Below are 17,068 nucleotides of genomic sequence, written 5' to 3' on the forward strand. Positions count from 1 at the left end.
CTGCAACATAGAGTTTGATGAGTCGTCTGCGATTTCCTTGTTCTTTTTCTAATCTTATCTTCTTCTTTTTTTTTTTTAAGTGAGACTAATCTTGTCTAACATGTGTACTTTGTAACTCATAATTCTTAAGAATAAGAAGTCGTGTTGTCGACATGTTTTTTGGAATGTCCTAATCGCGTTATTTAAAAGGATTCTTATTTTTTTTATGGTGTGTTTGGACGAGGAATTTTATAAATTCAAGGAATTTTAAATTCTTGTTACTTGAGTTATTTTGATTTTAATTTCTATCATTCTTAAAATATTTTGTTTGGATAAGTCAATTCAAATTTTTTAAATTTTAAATTATTGGGTTGGATATGATAATTTGATCCACCATGAAATATTTGATTTTAAAAATATATATATGTTGAGATTCTTAAATTAAATTTTACAAAAATAAATATTAGCTAAATTTTAAATATTTAATAATTTTAAAAATTAATATTAGATAATATTTAATAATTTTAAAAATATTTTTAAATATTCAATAATTAAAAATATGAAGAGATAAGAGATAAGATAAAATATATAAGCGAAATAAGAAGAAAAAAAATATGAGAAATTTCAAATTCTTACTTTTTTGGGAGAATTTGAAATTATACTATTTCAAGAAATTTCACAATGCTTGAATTTCAAATTCCTTATAAATTTTTCATCCAAACAAGGTATTTTACCTCAAAAATTTTGAAATTCTTCAAATAAATGAATTAATCCATTTAAATTCCTCATCCAAACACACTATTACGACTTTAAATGGAGGTTGAAAAGACTCTGCGCGATCAAATATTTGATTTAGTTTTATATCATCTACTACTTGAAAATTAATCCTAATTTTCATTGGTAAAAATAAATTATGATCCATGACCATTTATTGAAAGCACGTTAGGGATTGTTATAAGGAAACATTAAAACGTGCTATAAATAGTATGTGATAATGTTAAACTTTAAAAACGGTTAATTTGATTTTGTGATATGAGGGGTCATAATACTAAGGTGATAGTGAAATCATATGAAAAAAAAAATTAAATAGAAAAGGGAAATCATTAGAAAAAAATAATATAAAAATAAGGATAGTTGAATAATCTTGAAAGTACTCAAAATTGATCATTAATTTTCTGCGATAAGCAAGTTTTCTACAGAACCTTGTCTAATTAGACAATTTTACACAACATTTAATTATGCTATTTTTGACAAAAGTGCTTGAGGATATGCATTTATCTCCATATACATTTTTGTCATAAACGTGTATAAATCAATAATATCTTTGGTTGGCGTGTTAAACCAAAACATAAATTTAGTGGTTAAAATATGAAAGGACATAAGAGTATGATAAAATTGTAACACGATAAGAAAAACATTAATAATATATATATAAAAAAAAGTAATAATAGTATAATTTTAATTTATTTAATATTCTAATGTTGTTAATGAGTAATAAATTTATTAAATATGTGTTTTATTAAACATTTGAATTATTATTAGTTTTATAATACTTTTTAAAATTATATTTGATCATAAAATTTAAGAAAATTTAAAATAAAAAAATAATTTATAAATTTTTTAATGAGTTCAAAGGTTAATTCAACCCAACCCAACTGGTTTATCTATTATAGGTTAGGTTTTATTTGGTTAATATTTTTAATTCAAGTTTTAATATAAAATTATATTGAAACTTTTTAGTAAATTGGATAAATGGGTTGAATTGATCCATTTGACACATTACCTAGGAGCTGAAGTAAAAAAAGATATTAAGACAAAAATTGATTACATGATAATAAAATTAACGATGATTAACAACATCTCTAATAGTAAAAACTCATTTTGAGTTCTTAGTATTTTTTTTATGGGCTCCTGAATGTTATTTTAAAAACGTTTTTTGATATTTTTTTTTTATCAAATAGAAGAATCTATTAACCTAACTTGAGTTCTTGGTCTACTTTATGTGAATTTCACGGTAGAATCATTTTTTTTTTCTGGAAGAACCTAGTTCTTGTGTGTTCTTATATAAAAACTAATTCTACACATGATAATCAAGTCACTGTACTCTAATTGTAAAAACAAATAAGAAGCATTTTTTATTTTAAGAACTCATAAGAATCTCTCATTAAATATGACCTAATAAAATATTTGTTTAATAAAAAACAAAATATCATATATGTCATGAAAGTAAAAATAGATACTTTTAATGTTAAAAAAAAATATATAAAAAAAATCTTGTTAGATATCAAGATTATGATATTTTTTATTCTTAATTTGATGGTTGTAATTTTAAGATATAAAACTATAAGAGATTTTAAGTTTTTTTTTCTTCTTAATTTAATTATGTCAATTTATTTAACTTGACAATTCATGATGAGTCGAGTTATATTCATTTTAATTAGTTCATCCAAAAGCAAATCACGTAACGTTAACCCATCTTGATAGCTCCACGTTTACTGAGTTTGTTGGATAATAAGAGAATTAAAGCCTAAAAATGTAGAGCAGTGAAAATAAAAAGGAAGATTTGACGATAAATAATGTGTAAAAAAAGAAACTAGACTAAAAATTTAAAATTTAAAATTTAAAATTGTAATTTGAAAAGTAAAAATATTTTTGCTATATTTTAAAAAATATATATTATTTTTAATATGTAGAGTAAACTGTTAATAGAAATTTAAAGATTTTTTAAATTTGTAAATTAATTTTTTACTTATTATAAGGTAAATTGGGACCTAAGCTAAGAAAAAATATTTTTTTTGTTATCAATTTTTTTAAAGTAACTACTTCAATAACTTGAGAGTGTAATTCTTTTGGGGGCGTTTGTTTCTAGGTATTTACTATTTTTTCAAGAATCACATTCTTGAGGATATTATTATTGGAATGTTATTAATGAGAATATTTAAAAATTTGTTTGGTGGCATTTTAACATTTCTGAAAATATTTAAAAGTTTAAATTAATTAAAACAAAAATGAGTAGAAAAAGTGAGTTAAAAAATAACTTTCTACATTCTCATGAAAATACAACTTTCTCATCCTCCACAATAGGAATCAAAATGAAGTGAATCATGTTATGATTACTTTTCCAAGAATAAATTATACTTGGAAATATTTTTTCAAAATCCTAAACAAATATGGTAATATGACATTTTCAACTCAATATTTCGAGGAATAAGTTTTTAATTCGTGAAACAAACACACTTTTTAAGTTGTGCAAAGGCATAGTTTTTCTTTTTACATTTAACCATCGTTTTTTTGGTACGTTACAGTTGGATAGTTGTCTGATAGGAGGTTGGGGAATCTTGTTTCTTTCTAAATTTATTTAGTTGTACCAAAAGTTGGGAAAGAAGGGGGTGAACTTTATTTTTTTAAGTATAGATGCAGACTCATTTGAATACTTTTGGGGTGGTGATGCTCCTATATAGGAGTATGTAGTTATTTTCCTGATTGTACTTAATTATAATTTTTCTCCATATATAATAAGGTTAAACCCTAATTTGGTATGAGCATGTAGTTATGTTCCTGATTGTACCTATTTATAACTTTTTTCATATATAAGAAGGTTAAATTCTAATTTGGTCCCTAAAGCGTGAAATGCCTCCTGTTCAATCTCTAAAATATGTTAAATTTTAAAAAACCTTCGAAAGAATCTTTCGTCATTCATGTTAGTCTCTAAGTGGATGGTAGTTAAGTATCATTCAAGATGGACATAAGCTAGGTATAGATAGATCAGACTTTGAATATACAAGTTAGGTTAGATCCACTTTTAAATATATAGGCTGAACCTATTTTATAAAAGTAAAGCCTAAGCATAATGTATCTATCACAGGTTTTTTTTAGGTTTAACCTAACCTTTTTAAAAGTTTAGTTTAACCTATTAGTCTATTTTACATTAACAATGTTAAATAGATCAATAAATTTAATTTTAAATAAACAAACAAATTTATTTTTAAATACATTTGTGATTCTTTTTTTAATTTTCGTGATAAAAAAATGATTACTCTAGTATTAAAATTAAAAGTTTAAATTAACATAAGAGGGACAACTTCTATTTTATATTTCTTGATTTGTATGAACAATGAATATAAAATGTGTAATTAAGTTGGTGAAAATGTCAAAATATTAATAATTTAATTTTTTGTATTACAAATATTTATTTAGTTATATATAGATATATATATATATTATTTTATTGTTATTAATTATATAGATAAATAGGCCACCTATTAGGTCTAACATACTTTTTTTAAATGTAAGTTTAACATATTTAAATAAAAAGGTTTTTCAAAAACTTAAATTTAACATTTTTGTTAAATAAGTCAGCTCGTGCTTTAAATAGGTTAAGCTACAAAAGCCTGGCCTATTTCTATCTCGAACTGTCACACTAATAACTATTGTTCATCCTATATTGCATGCCACATTATATGGACTAAATTGAAAATTTTTGTTTTAATAGTATATTTTTAAATGCTTGAAAACTTTCAACTTGATCCATACAGTAATTCATTTTAATTCCTGAAAGTTAATAATGACATTCAAATTGGTCCTTATACAATAATAGTTATACACACATTTCAAACTTTTAAATTAGTCCCTACACAAATTCATTAAGATTCATTTTATCCCCTGAAAGTTAATAATAACTTTTAAATTGGTCACTATCTAATAATAGTCAATACACACATTTCAAACTGGTTCTTACACCAATTCATTAAAATTCATTGAAGTCCCTAAAAGTTATTAATAACTTTCAAAGTTATCCTTAAATTAATCACTAACATGATTGACTTTGAAAACACTTGCAATGAAGTTTTATGATATCTACACACTTGAAATGTTTGCAATGAAACTTTATGATATCACAAACTTGAAATGTAACAATATCCATGAGCTTGAAATGCTTGCAATGAAGCTTCCCCTATTATACTCAGCTAAAAGTGATGGTGAACGTGAAGTAGAAGAACTATGAGAGCTTTTTTATTTTCCTTTGAATCTTCCTTAACCAAGTTCAAAGAAACACATTATTCTCACACTCATTCTACCCCTCTACCAATAATCTTTTTGAACTTCTTCACCTTAACTTTAGCCAAATTGGGACACCCCTAAAGCAAGAGTTTCGATCCTAGCATTTGATACAAGGCATAGTGTAAAACTTTTTAAGTGTAATAAACTTATCAACAATGCCACATCTTTGCATTTTGTCTTATGTAGAAAAGTAAGTTCACTATGAATTAGTCACACTTATACAACGAAGAAACAAAATTAGTTTTGTAAATGTTTAACCAAAAAAGTTATCATTCCTTTATATACTTAAGCCATCTTGAGTGGATTATCTCCACTAGACAATTGCAAGTGAGTGTTTAGTGATCCCAAGTGTTTTGTAACCCCCATATCCTTACCCTAGTGAGTTAAAAACTTGTAAACCTTCAACATTTATATGTTGATAAGCCTGGAGATGTTTGTTAGGAAAAAAATACTTGGAAGCCTTACAATATTGTGATGACAGTTTGTAACACCTAAAAAAGCTAAGAATACTTGGTTTGTACTTAGTGATTGAGTAATGAATCCCTTCTTTAAATAAAGGCATTGAATGTAGCACTTGGGTAAAATGGGATAAAAATCAATTAACATAAGCTCTTGTAAATTAGAAAAGTGTTTGGCAGTCATAATCAATCCATTATCACCAATCTTTTTCATCCTTCACCTATCGGTGTGAACCTTCAACAACCTATACCTTTTAGCAATCACAAAAGGTTGCACATTATACCACTTAATGATTTTCAAAACATGCAAAATGTCTATTCCCAAATAGTTAAATATTAACCCCAAAGATGTCTCACATTGCTAACCTAAATCTTCTCCAAGTGAACTTTAACCAAACTAGTTAAAACACCTAACTTTAATAAGAGTCTCATCACAATAACCCAATCACCCAATCACCTTTAAAAATTGATTATTATTGTTTATGGACAATGCAAAAGTAATTATTAACTTTCAAGGACTAAAACAAATTTTAATGAATTATGTAGAAACCAATTTGAAATTTTTCATGCATTTTTTTATAATAAAAATACCATTTAAACAAAATTCTTCGATTTGGTCCCTATAATGTGACTATTTTTCCAATTTGGTCCATGTGATGTGACATGCCACATAAGATGAACAATAGCTACTAGTGTGACACTTAACATTCCATATCAACTCCATTAATGATGTCAATCAACAACCATCCACCTAAGAACCAATTTGAGGGACTAAGTAGTAAGTGCCACACAGTTTCAAGTTCCTTCAAAAATTGTGTCATTTTAAACTTCATCATATATCATGCAACCAACTTTATTAAAAATAATTTTAAAATCCTTATCAGTTAATTGAATAATACTTAACAAGTTATGCTTAAGGCTACCAATGTTACCTATTCCATGGATCCTTCTTTTATTGTTGTCTCCATAGATGACAAGTTCTTCATTGTTAGGTTTCAAAGACGAAAAATTGGGCTTATCCCCTATTATGTGTCTTGAACAACCTCTATCAAGATACCACATAAAATTATTGGCCTTCAAGTACACATACAACACATAAATCAAAATGAGAATTGAGATACTCGTTTAATTAATGGTCTTTTTAGGTTAATTATTGTTTAAGCATTTGGAATCCACTTATACTTTTTAGAAGGTACTCTAAATTTTCTAATCAAACATCTATGTATGACATGTCCTTGTTTGTAATAGTAATGACATGTTAATCTAAATTAGTTAGAGGCTCTAATAAATGGAACAAATGTTTTCTTAGGTTGACTTTTAGCAAAAGATACATAACCTAATCCAACTTTGTTTTTCACACTCCTTTGCTTCGATAAAATCATATCCAATCCATTCTTCCCCTTGTTAAACCTATCAAGAAAGGTTTTTGAAATATGAAACTTCACTTTGCAAAACTATTACTTGAGTAATGTGCCTTCTTAAAAGCCTCAAACTCATCCTTTAAAATGCTAACTTTTCCATTTCTTGAGATGAATAAGCACAAGGGCAAGAAAAATTCATGTTTCATTTTAACTAAGATATCATTTTCAAGTTTCAAATCATTAAGTTCATTTCGTGAAGATGATAGCTTGTTAATATGTCATGTCAAATTATTCTTTATCTTGCTATTAGAAATGTCGAGTTTTTTTGTGTTTCACCACACAACTCAATGAATGCATTTTGCAATTGTTCATAAGAAGTATCTACCTCAAACTCAAAACCACTTGCAACATCCTCTTTATCTTGACCACTCACTTCACCAATGACATATATATTGACCTTTAAATATTTCTTTTCTTTACTTAATGAGGAACTGCAATTATCCTCCCATACAATGTAAGTTTTTTTGCCCTTCTTCTTAAACTTTTTATTGGCACTTGACTTTATTTGCAAGATGGGGCACTGGGATTTGATATGGCCAACTCTATCACATTCAAAATATGTGAAAGTGAGAGTAGGAGAGTCACTCCTTTTGAAAGCCTTCCTTGTAGGAGATGTTTTTTTTCTTTCTTTGTTGTTCCTTTTCAAGAACTTTTCAAACTTTTTTACCAAAAAAATTAAAGCTTTCATCTTTTTTTTCCTCATCACTATGCTCCTTGGCTTATGTGGTTGGAGCAAGAGTAGCCTTATGAGCAAACTCTTTTTTTTCAAGAAATTCCTCTAAATTTGTCAACTAATCCATCTTCATTTCCTATTTCCAAAGGTTACCAAAAATTATAGTTATCTCCATCTACAAATATTTAATGATTAATAGATGTCAATTAATCAAAATTTTATATTTTTAAATTTTAAAAAATTAAATATCTTTATTTTAAAATAAAAAATTATAACTATAGATAGATGAAATAAAGAAATATATGTATAATTTAGAAAAAAATAAATAATTATATACTACTTTATTTTTATTATTCAATTATGTATAATAGTAAGATTTTCACAAGTTAAAGTAATCTTAAATAAGATACATTTAAATTAAAAAAATTAAAATAAACAGCTTTATTATACTACGATCAAGTTGCCCTTATTATTCCATCTCATATAATAATCGTATCCTAATCGGGTAAAAAACTTAAAATAATAATAATAATAAATAAATAAAAAAGATCTTAAAATTCCGTAAGCATAAAAGATTGGGAAATCGAAAAGCCCTAAGAGGAGAAAAGAGAAGAGAAGAGAAGAGAATGGGAACACCAGAGACGTCAAGGGAGCCGTGTCCCGATCGCATCCTGGACGACATAGGGGGGGCGTTCGGCATGGGCGCCGTGGGGGGGTCCGCCTTCCACTTCCTCAAGGGTCTCTACAACGCTCCCAAGGGCGACCGCCTCCTCGCCGCCTCCCAGGCCGTCCGCCTCAACGCCCCCCGCGTCGGCGGCAGCTTCGCCGTCTGGGGCGGCCTCTTCTCCACCTTCGACTGCACCATGGTCTACCTCCGCCAGAAGGAGGACCCCTGGAACTCCATCTTCGCCGGCGCCGCCACCGGCGGCTTCCTCTCCATGCGCCAGGGCCTCCCCGCCTCCGCCCGCTCCGCCGCGTTCGGCGGCGTTCTTCTCGCCCTCATCGAGGGCGCCGGCATCATGCTCAACAAGTTCCTCAGCGCCCAGCAGCCCATGCCCATCATCATCGACGAGCCGTTACCCCCCAACGGGATGCCCGCTCCTCCTCCTCCGCCGTCGTGGCTCGGCGGCTGGTTCGGCGGCGGGAAGAAGGACGAGCCGGTGGGTGCTGGAGGAAGCGAGACCAAGGTTTTGGAGAGCTTTGATGCCCCTCCTGTCCCCAATTTCGAGTACAAGTGAAGATTTTTGTTTAGGGTTTTAGGGTTTTTTTAGTTGGGTTCTTTCTGAACCTTTCTTCTGTTATTGTATCAGTGAGTATAGTTTGGATTCGCATGGCTTTCTATTTTCTTATGATATTGATATATGATAAATATAAGAAAATAGCAGGTTGTGTTACCATGCTTTTGGTTTAGTACTTAACAATGTGATTGACATCATTCTGCGAACTGAATTCCTGATTGTTGGTAAATGGTAACAGTAAACATAAGCCCTCTTTTTCGCTAGCTACTTAAATCTGTGGAGGTTAGTGCTTGAACGAACAAAAAAATTTGGAGGGGTTTATATTTATCTATTGGTGTATCATCATTGTATACTTATTATTTGTGTGTAAAGATATATTTGCTGGCTTGAATACTGAAACCACCTGATAATGCTAAAATATATTGAGCCAAACCAGAATAAACACTCCTTAGCTTTGGAGAATTGCTTCCTAATGTTCTCTAAAAGCTAATGTTTGAAGCGTTTATGCAAACATAATGTATTTCGAGCACAGTTTTGTATATTGGGAATTTTTTTCATGGATTTGGGTTTTTTAGTTATTCAGCAGTTCTTCAAGTTTTTCATCTGAAATATGATTCGGCTCTATCTACCGTAGTGCAATAGCAATGCTCAATTTGATCAATACATATAATTGATAATGACAAAACCGGTGTAATCTGTATTTTCTCCTATTTTTCATGTTTTGTGGTTGGTGATTAACTTCAGGGAGGGCAAAGTTAATAAAACACCATCGGCCTGTTATTGTTTGTGCGGTGATTATGCTCTCAAATGATTGAAATTTACTTAAAAAGCTCTTTAGATACAAATTTATAAATATCTTTTTGAATTTTTTTTATTGAAAAAAATATATTTTTATAGACAAAGGGGTCGTGACTTTTCGCGTACGTCTATTTGTCATGACGCCATGTGTCATAACCGTCACCTCGTTCCCATAACGCGTGAGCGGCGCGGTGACAAGATTATATTTTTATTTGTTTGATGATGTGGCCTCTTTGGGCCGATGTGGTGTTCTGATGTCTATGTTTCATGGTCGAGCTGAGGAGCTCGACAATAATGAGCTTACTGCTTGGTTAGGCTGGTAAACCTTTGACTGAGTCAGCAGATTGGTGAGAGACAAGTCGGCAACTCGGCTGGCCAGTATCTTTGCAATCATCATCCCACCCACACACCGCCTTTGCCAGGTAAAATTACTACTAAAGAACTCAAGATCAATAAGATTGCAAGCATTTAAGCCCTCAGCAAACAAAGATGCACAAACTTTTGAGAAGACCCCACCTCTTTGTTCTGAAGGTAGAAGAGTATCATTAAAATCCCCGATTAACATCCAAGGAAGGTGTAAAGTGCTTCGCAAGTTCTTCAAATGTAACCAAAGATTCTTTCTGAGAGCAAAGTTGGGGCTACCATAAATAGCTGTCCCATACCAAGAATGACTTCCACGAGAGAACTTCAGAGTAACACACCGAGGCATGGTGTCTACACATTCCACAATATCCTCCATCCCTTTCTTCACAAGTACCCAAATCCCCCTTGAGTGCCCAGTCGCTTCTTCTGCCGAGACCATCTTGTAACCCTGTCTATTCCAAAAACCACTAGAACCCGAAGAAGATGTATGCGTTTCAAACAAAAAAATCATAGTTGGATGAAAGTGGTTAATGATTTCACGCATATGATTGCGACTCCGTGTGCTCGCAAATCCACGAACATTCCAAGAGAGAATCGTAAAGTCCTGAAACCCAATCATTAAAGCTATATTAGTCATTAGAGAGGATTAGGAAAACCTTACGACTCTATATGGATCTCTTCATCCATCTCGTCATCCGAAGAACTCGCCATCTCCATCTCGGTGCTTTTGTTGGGATTCTCACCCAACTTAGAAGCCAAACACACTTCCAACACAATTCCTTTGGTAGGTTCCTGATCAATCGAATGTGGCCATGCACGCATAGCCGTTGGATCTGGCAGATGGTCCTTAGGGTTCCTTAAGGCGGTCATACCTGCTTGCGTAGAAGATGTCCGAGTCAAGCTATCATCACTTTGTAACTTGGGATTAAGCTGGGCATCCACCACCTCGTTGTTTGAGAAAATGAGATTTTGTGTGTCTTTCACTCTCGAAGAGCTAGGTTCTTGAGTCGGTGGGTGAATCTTCACTGGCGAAGGGGAGGCTAGCAAAGTTTGTCATAGTTGATGATCATGTGGAGTATCGGTTGGCATCATATCCGTACTTGCGTCTGCACGTGGTCGCTTGACTCGTTGTCCCTCGTGAGTCATATCTTTGTTTAAAAGTGGGCCCTTTATATTGTGAGCTTTATGGCTATGCATATGAGCAAGCTTGTCCGAATCAAAAATAAAACCTTTGTCAATATTAAACTTGTTTGCATGTTCAGGAATAAAGCCCACGAATATTTTGCTAACTGCAGGTTTTGAAAACGCCCCTTCCTTAATCTTTGGCTTCTGTTTTTTATTTTTTGTAACCACAATCCAGTCCCCGTAAAGATCTCCAGGGTCTGCAATATCCGTGATGTGCGTATTATCAACCGTTACAGCATTATCCAAAGAATTAGGGGTCACCGCATTGCCATCATCACCTACCTCCTAAGTCACGCTCTTACCTATCGACCCTTGCAGTCCCATTGAAGACACCGATGTTGGTGCTTGGGTCACCGAGCACTTGGCCGCAACATGGCCATACATCCCGCATTTTTTACAGATTAAATGAAGTCCCTCGTACTCAATTTTAAACCAGTGGTTACAGAACCACACCCTTCCAACCACTGGTTTATTTAAGTTAATCTCCACGCACACCCTAGCGAAGCGTCCTCGAGATGCATCAATCGTACGTATGACCACCTTCACCGGTGTGCCTGCTGCGGTTGCTAAAGCCAGAAGAATGCTTTCATCATAATATTCCATGCCCAAACATGGGAATCGAATCCAAACTAAAGTGCTTTCAAGCTTGACTTCAGAAGCAATGAAGTCTGGAACCCATGGACGAATAGCCAAATAGTGATAAAAAACCATCCACGTCCCTCCACCGATCACATGCTCCTTATCCTGAGGCAGATCAAACTTAACCACATAAAAACTGAAGCCGACGTCAACCATATCAAACCCGCCTTGTAGCTTTCACATGGATTGTAATTTCTCCTTTAATGTGAGAAAATTGACAAACTTCCCCAATAGCTTCACTATCACAGCGTCTTTCCACGGTTCCCAGAGGTCTTGGAGGACAGAATCATCCACAAAGCATTTCGGTCGAAGTTGATCGCCCCCTTCATACTCAATATGAAACTTCTCTTGGGCAATTAGATCCACTTTCTCCTTCCTTGGAAAAGCCGAGCGACCCATCGCCTTGTCACGGAAAGAGACATGTGTAGACACCCTCTCTTGCCTGCTGTCAGGAGGCCTCGGAGGGGGTTGAAGTCGTGATCTCCCTACACTCTCGTGCTTCATCAACGTCGCCTAAAAAAAATATGAAATTATAGAATGTGATTAGATTGGATAGAGGTGTATGTGACCAGGCTTGGCGAATAGCTTTTCCTGAAGCTACTGTGGAGCATTTGGTAAGACGGCATTCAGATCATAATCCACTCTTCGTGCGTTGTTCTCAAGAGAGACCCTTTCGCTTCCAGGCGGCTTGGTGCACTCATGAAGAGTATGGACGAGTAGTTCAGCGTGCTTGGCACAAAGGTGGGGAGGATGTGGTCAAAGCTTTGCAATGTGTGTCGGAGGACTCCTTAGTCTTCAATCATGATGTTTTTGGGAATATTTTTAACAAGAAAAGAGAATTAGAAGCCAGATTACGCGGGATTCAACGCACATTAGAAACTGTTGATTCTGTTCGACTTTCCCTCCTTCACAGGGATTTGTTGCAGGAATATGAGTTTATTCTCTTTCAAGAAGAAACCTTTTGGTTCCAAAAGTCTAGAGAAAAGTTCATTCGGTTGGGTAGTAGAAATACATCATTTTTCCATGCTCAAACTATTATTCGTAGAAAACGTCATAAGATACATGGTCTTTTCTTACCTTCAAGAGAATGGTGTACTCATGATAGCACACTCCAACGGGAAGCTATCACGTTCTTCAAGGCTCTATTTTGTTCTAAAGACACTACTAGTTCTGTGGCCACGGCCTGGAGTTCAGGAGGTCTTCCTTCAGAGGCTCATATGCATCTTCTCGCCCCAATTACCAAAGAAGAGGTGTATCAGGCTCTTCTAAGCATGAAATCGTACAAGGCCCCAGGACCTAATGGCTTTCAACCTATATTCTTTAAAATGTATTGGGAGGATGTAGGTGATATGGTTTGGAGTTTTGTCGCAAAGGCTTTTTCCACTGGCAACTTTCTGGCTAGTGTCTCTAACACCTTATTGGTTCTCATTCCTAAAGGCGAGAGTCAACGCACTTTCAAAGACTTTCGCCCGATCAGCCTTTGTAATGTAATTTACAAACTAGTGTCTAAGGTCCTAGTGAGTAGATTACGCCCCTACTTAGACTCCATTATTCATTCGTGGCAGAATAGCTTTATTCCAGGAAGAAGCACAAAAGATAATGCTATAGTTCTTCAAGAGGTTGTTCATCACATGCACAAATCAAAGAGCAAAACTGGTGACTTCTTACTCAAGCTTGACTTGAAGAAAGCTTATGATAGGCTTGACTGGGATTTCCTTGAACAAACCCTCAAGTTATATGGGTTTCCGGAATGAATTGTTTCACTAATCATGCATGACATTACCTCTACTAGTTTGTCTCTACTTTGGAATGGCAACAAATTGGATGGGTTCAAATCTATCAGAGGACTCCGCCAAGGCGACCCTCTCTCACCCTATCTCTTCGTTCTTTGTATGGAGCGCCTTGGCATTATGATTCAGCAAGAAGTGGAAGAGGGTACTTGGAAACCCATCCAATTAACCAGACATGGCCCAAAATTGTCCCATATTTTTTTTGCAGATGATGTGTTGTTGTTTGCTAAAGCAGAAAAAGAGCAGGCTATCACTATCAATAGAGTTTTGGAGAGCTTTTGTCATATGTCTGGTTTAAAGATTAGCATTCAAAAATCCCGAGCATTGGCTTCGAAGGGTGTGACAAGTCAACGAAAGGAAGCAATTACCACTGTTACTCAAATCCGTATCACCTCTAGGATTGAAAATTACCTGGGGTTTCCTATGTTTCAAGGTCGAATCCATCGCCGAGATTTTATGGCACTTATTGAAAGGGTGAACTCAAAGTTGACTGGCTGGAAGAGTGCATTGTTAAACAAGGCAGGCAGGGTTACTCTCGCCAATGCAGTTCTCACGGCATTACCTTCCTATGCATGCAATTATATTGGTATCCTCAATACATTTGTAATTTTATTGACAAGTCAGTGCGTTCTTTTATCTGGCATAGTAGGGAAGGTAAAGGCCCACACATGGTAGGATGGGACAAGCTCACTCGACCAAAGAATTGTGGTGGGTTGGGGATTCGTACCGCTTGAAACCAAAATACTGCATTGTTGGGGAAGCTAGTTTGGGATCTACTACACCCAACGAATCAACTATGGGTTTTAGTACTCAAGGAAAAATATCTCTTGCAAGACTCACTCTTCTTATCCAAGAAGAAGTCAGGTTCACCAACTTGGAGGGCCATCATTCAGGCGTTGGCTCTTTTGGAAGACGGTCTAGTTCTCAAGTTGGGTAATGGAGAGGTCGATGTTTGGCAGGATGTATGGGTGGGTAAGGAACCACTAGCGACGTCTGTCCCGTGGGTGGATATTCACGATTCTGGGTTGCGAGTCAAAGATATTTGGGATGGCACCTCATGGCGATTGGACCAGCTTTACACACCTTTGTCTGAGGCTCTTCGTCTCAAGATATATTGTTTAACTCCGCATCTTGTCGTAGGTGTGCCAGACTTGTGGACTTGGGCACCTGATATCTCTGGGAAGTACACGGTACGATCAGCTTACAGGTGGCTAACAGAGGATCATGGGTTGGAAACCTCTGCAGGTTGGAATTGGATTTGGAAGTTGCCACTTCCAGCTAGTTTGTGTTTCTTTCTTTGGCAGAGTTGTCATCTGGCTCTACCTGTTAAGGAGGTTCTTTGTCAACGTGGCATCTTGGCTTCCAATACCTGCCCTAAGTGTAACTCTGCCGTTGAAAGCTTTGAGCATTGTTTCTTTGCCTGTCCAATGGTGCAGGAGGTGTGGAAGCGATCTGGTTGCAATTTCTCAACACCTACTCTTGATGAGACACATCGTAGTTGGCTTGAGAAGCAGGTGCAGACGCATGAAGCTCTGTTTATAATTATCATGTGGTTCATCTGGTGCCACAGGAATAGACTCATCTTTGATAAGGTGGATTGGAACTTAACATCTATTCTAGCTCAAGCAAATGCTTTACTTCAATTCTCTGTTTCTGCTTTTACGAGTATTGACTGCTCGCATCGACCTCTACCCCGTTTGGTGCATTGGATTCAACCCCAGTGGATTCAGTGGCTCTAAATGTGGATGGGAGTAGGATTGGCACGCCTGGTAGAGGGGGCTTTGGTGGCTTGTGCCGGAACCATGAAGGACAGTTCCTTTTTGGCTTTTATGGCTTTTTGGGGGAGGTTTCTGTTATTCAAACAGAGATCTTAGCTCTTCTCCACAGCCTTCGTCTTTGTTGGGATAAAGGGTTTCGAAAGATTGTTTGTTATTCAGACTTTACTTTGGTGGTATCTCTCTTACAAGGACCTATTCCAATGTTTCATCGCTACGGAAATTAGCTCATGGAGATTCATCAGTTGCTCAATTGTGACTGGACTTGCACTGTTGTTCACACTTTACATGAGGGTAATAGTTACGCAGATGCTCTGGCTCGAATGGGAGCTTTAGGAAATGATAGACTAGTTATTTTACAAGAGCATCCTATGACTCTTTCTAGTTTGTTACTAGCTGACTTTCTGGGAACTGTATTTCAGAGAGGCTAAGTTTTATTTGTATTTTTGTTAGTTTCTTCTTTTTATTTCTCATTCCAATACCAAAAAAAAAAAAAAATTCTCAAAATGCATTGTTAAGTACCCACCTGGCAACTACTCTACAATTTTGGAAATTCCTAAAATCAAGGCATTGTTGCTTCACGCGGTTCTTAGCATCATCCTTCATCATCACTAGAATCGTAAGGATGATGCTTAGGTCTCCAAATTTGTCCACCTTATTTCGAGTTCACATTTCCACTTATGTTTGCCTGAGAAAGGTCATTTCCACTATGTTTCTGGGTGTTCTCCCCTGGACCTGTGCATCTAATGTAAATTTTAAGTTTTAAAAGCTTCTAAAATAGCTTTGGATTGGATGCAATATAGTTGCTGCTTAAAAACTCTAAAATAGCTTTGGATTGGACGCGATATAGCTGCTGCTACACTGAATTGCTGCGCTCATACAGTAATTATAAGCTGCTTATTTTATCCGAACAAATAAAAAACCAAAATGAATGATTTTATTACTGTGTAAAAAATGCTTTTCACTGCTCAACTGAATTACTATATTAACGAGCAAAATTTAAAAAATACCACATTTTTTCAAATTCGAGACCTAGTCCTACTAAATAATTAAGTAATCAAATAATAGACCTCACTATTCTAAAAATTACAGATACAAAATTATAAAATTTTATTTTTTCATTATATTAATTCTTAAGATTATTTAATATCAATTATGATTATAATTTTGAAGGACTATTCTGTCTTATTACAAAATTAAATTGACAAATAGTAATACAATTTAGGAGTAATTTGTTATATAACTCTAAAACCATTTAAACATATAAGAGTACCATTCCCGTTGCCATTTTCAGAATACAAAATACCATAAATTCTTAAAAAAAATACCTCACTTGTTTATAACAAGTTACATTCTTAATCCAGACACTAAATTATTTGAAACTAATCAAATTTTGCAAGTTTTAGGCGCAACATCAGCCACGCAGAATACCCAAAATGTCCTCATTCCTAAACAAATGAAACCTACCAAAAGAAAAAAAAAATCAAGTTAGTGAAATTTTAATTAAAAAAGCTTACTCACACAAAAGATCCATAATTATACTCTTAGCATCATCCTTGATGATACTTAGGGAGTGTATTGGTTTAGGATTTCATAAGATTTTAAAAGACTTTTTTTGAGTAAAAAAATTCATTGGTATTCAATCAGGATTTTATGTCACTTAAAAACAATCCAATGGTATTCAATCT

General features: G+C 34.3%; 1 protein-coding gene across 1 annotated transcript; it reads left to right on the plus strand.

Moving 5' to 3' along the window:
- Positions 1-8,167: 8,167 nt before the first annotated feature.
- On the plus strand, positions 8,168-9,041 carry LOC145955848 (mitochondrial import inner membrane translocase subunit TIM17-2-like). The gene has a single exon (XM_083071098.1). The coding sequence runs from the start codon at positions 8,219-8,221 to the stop codon at positions 8,828-8,830; it is 612 nt and encodes a 203-aa protein (XP_082927224.1). The 5' UTR covers positions 8,168-8,218; the 3' UTR covers positions 8,831-9,041.
- Positions 9,042-17,068: the final 8,027 nt, after the last annotated feature.

Source organism: Cajanus cajan, chromosome 3 (genome assembly GCF_000230855.2).
Source record: "Cajanus cajan strain Asha chromosome 3, NIPB_CcT2T_4, whole genome shotgun sequence".
Lineage (NCBI taxonomy): Eukaryota > Viridiplantae > Streptophyta > Magnoliopsida > Fabales > Fabaceae > Cajanus > Cajanus cajan.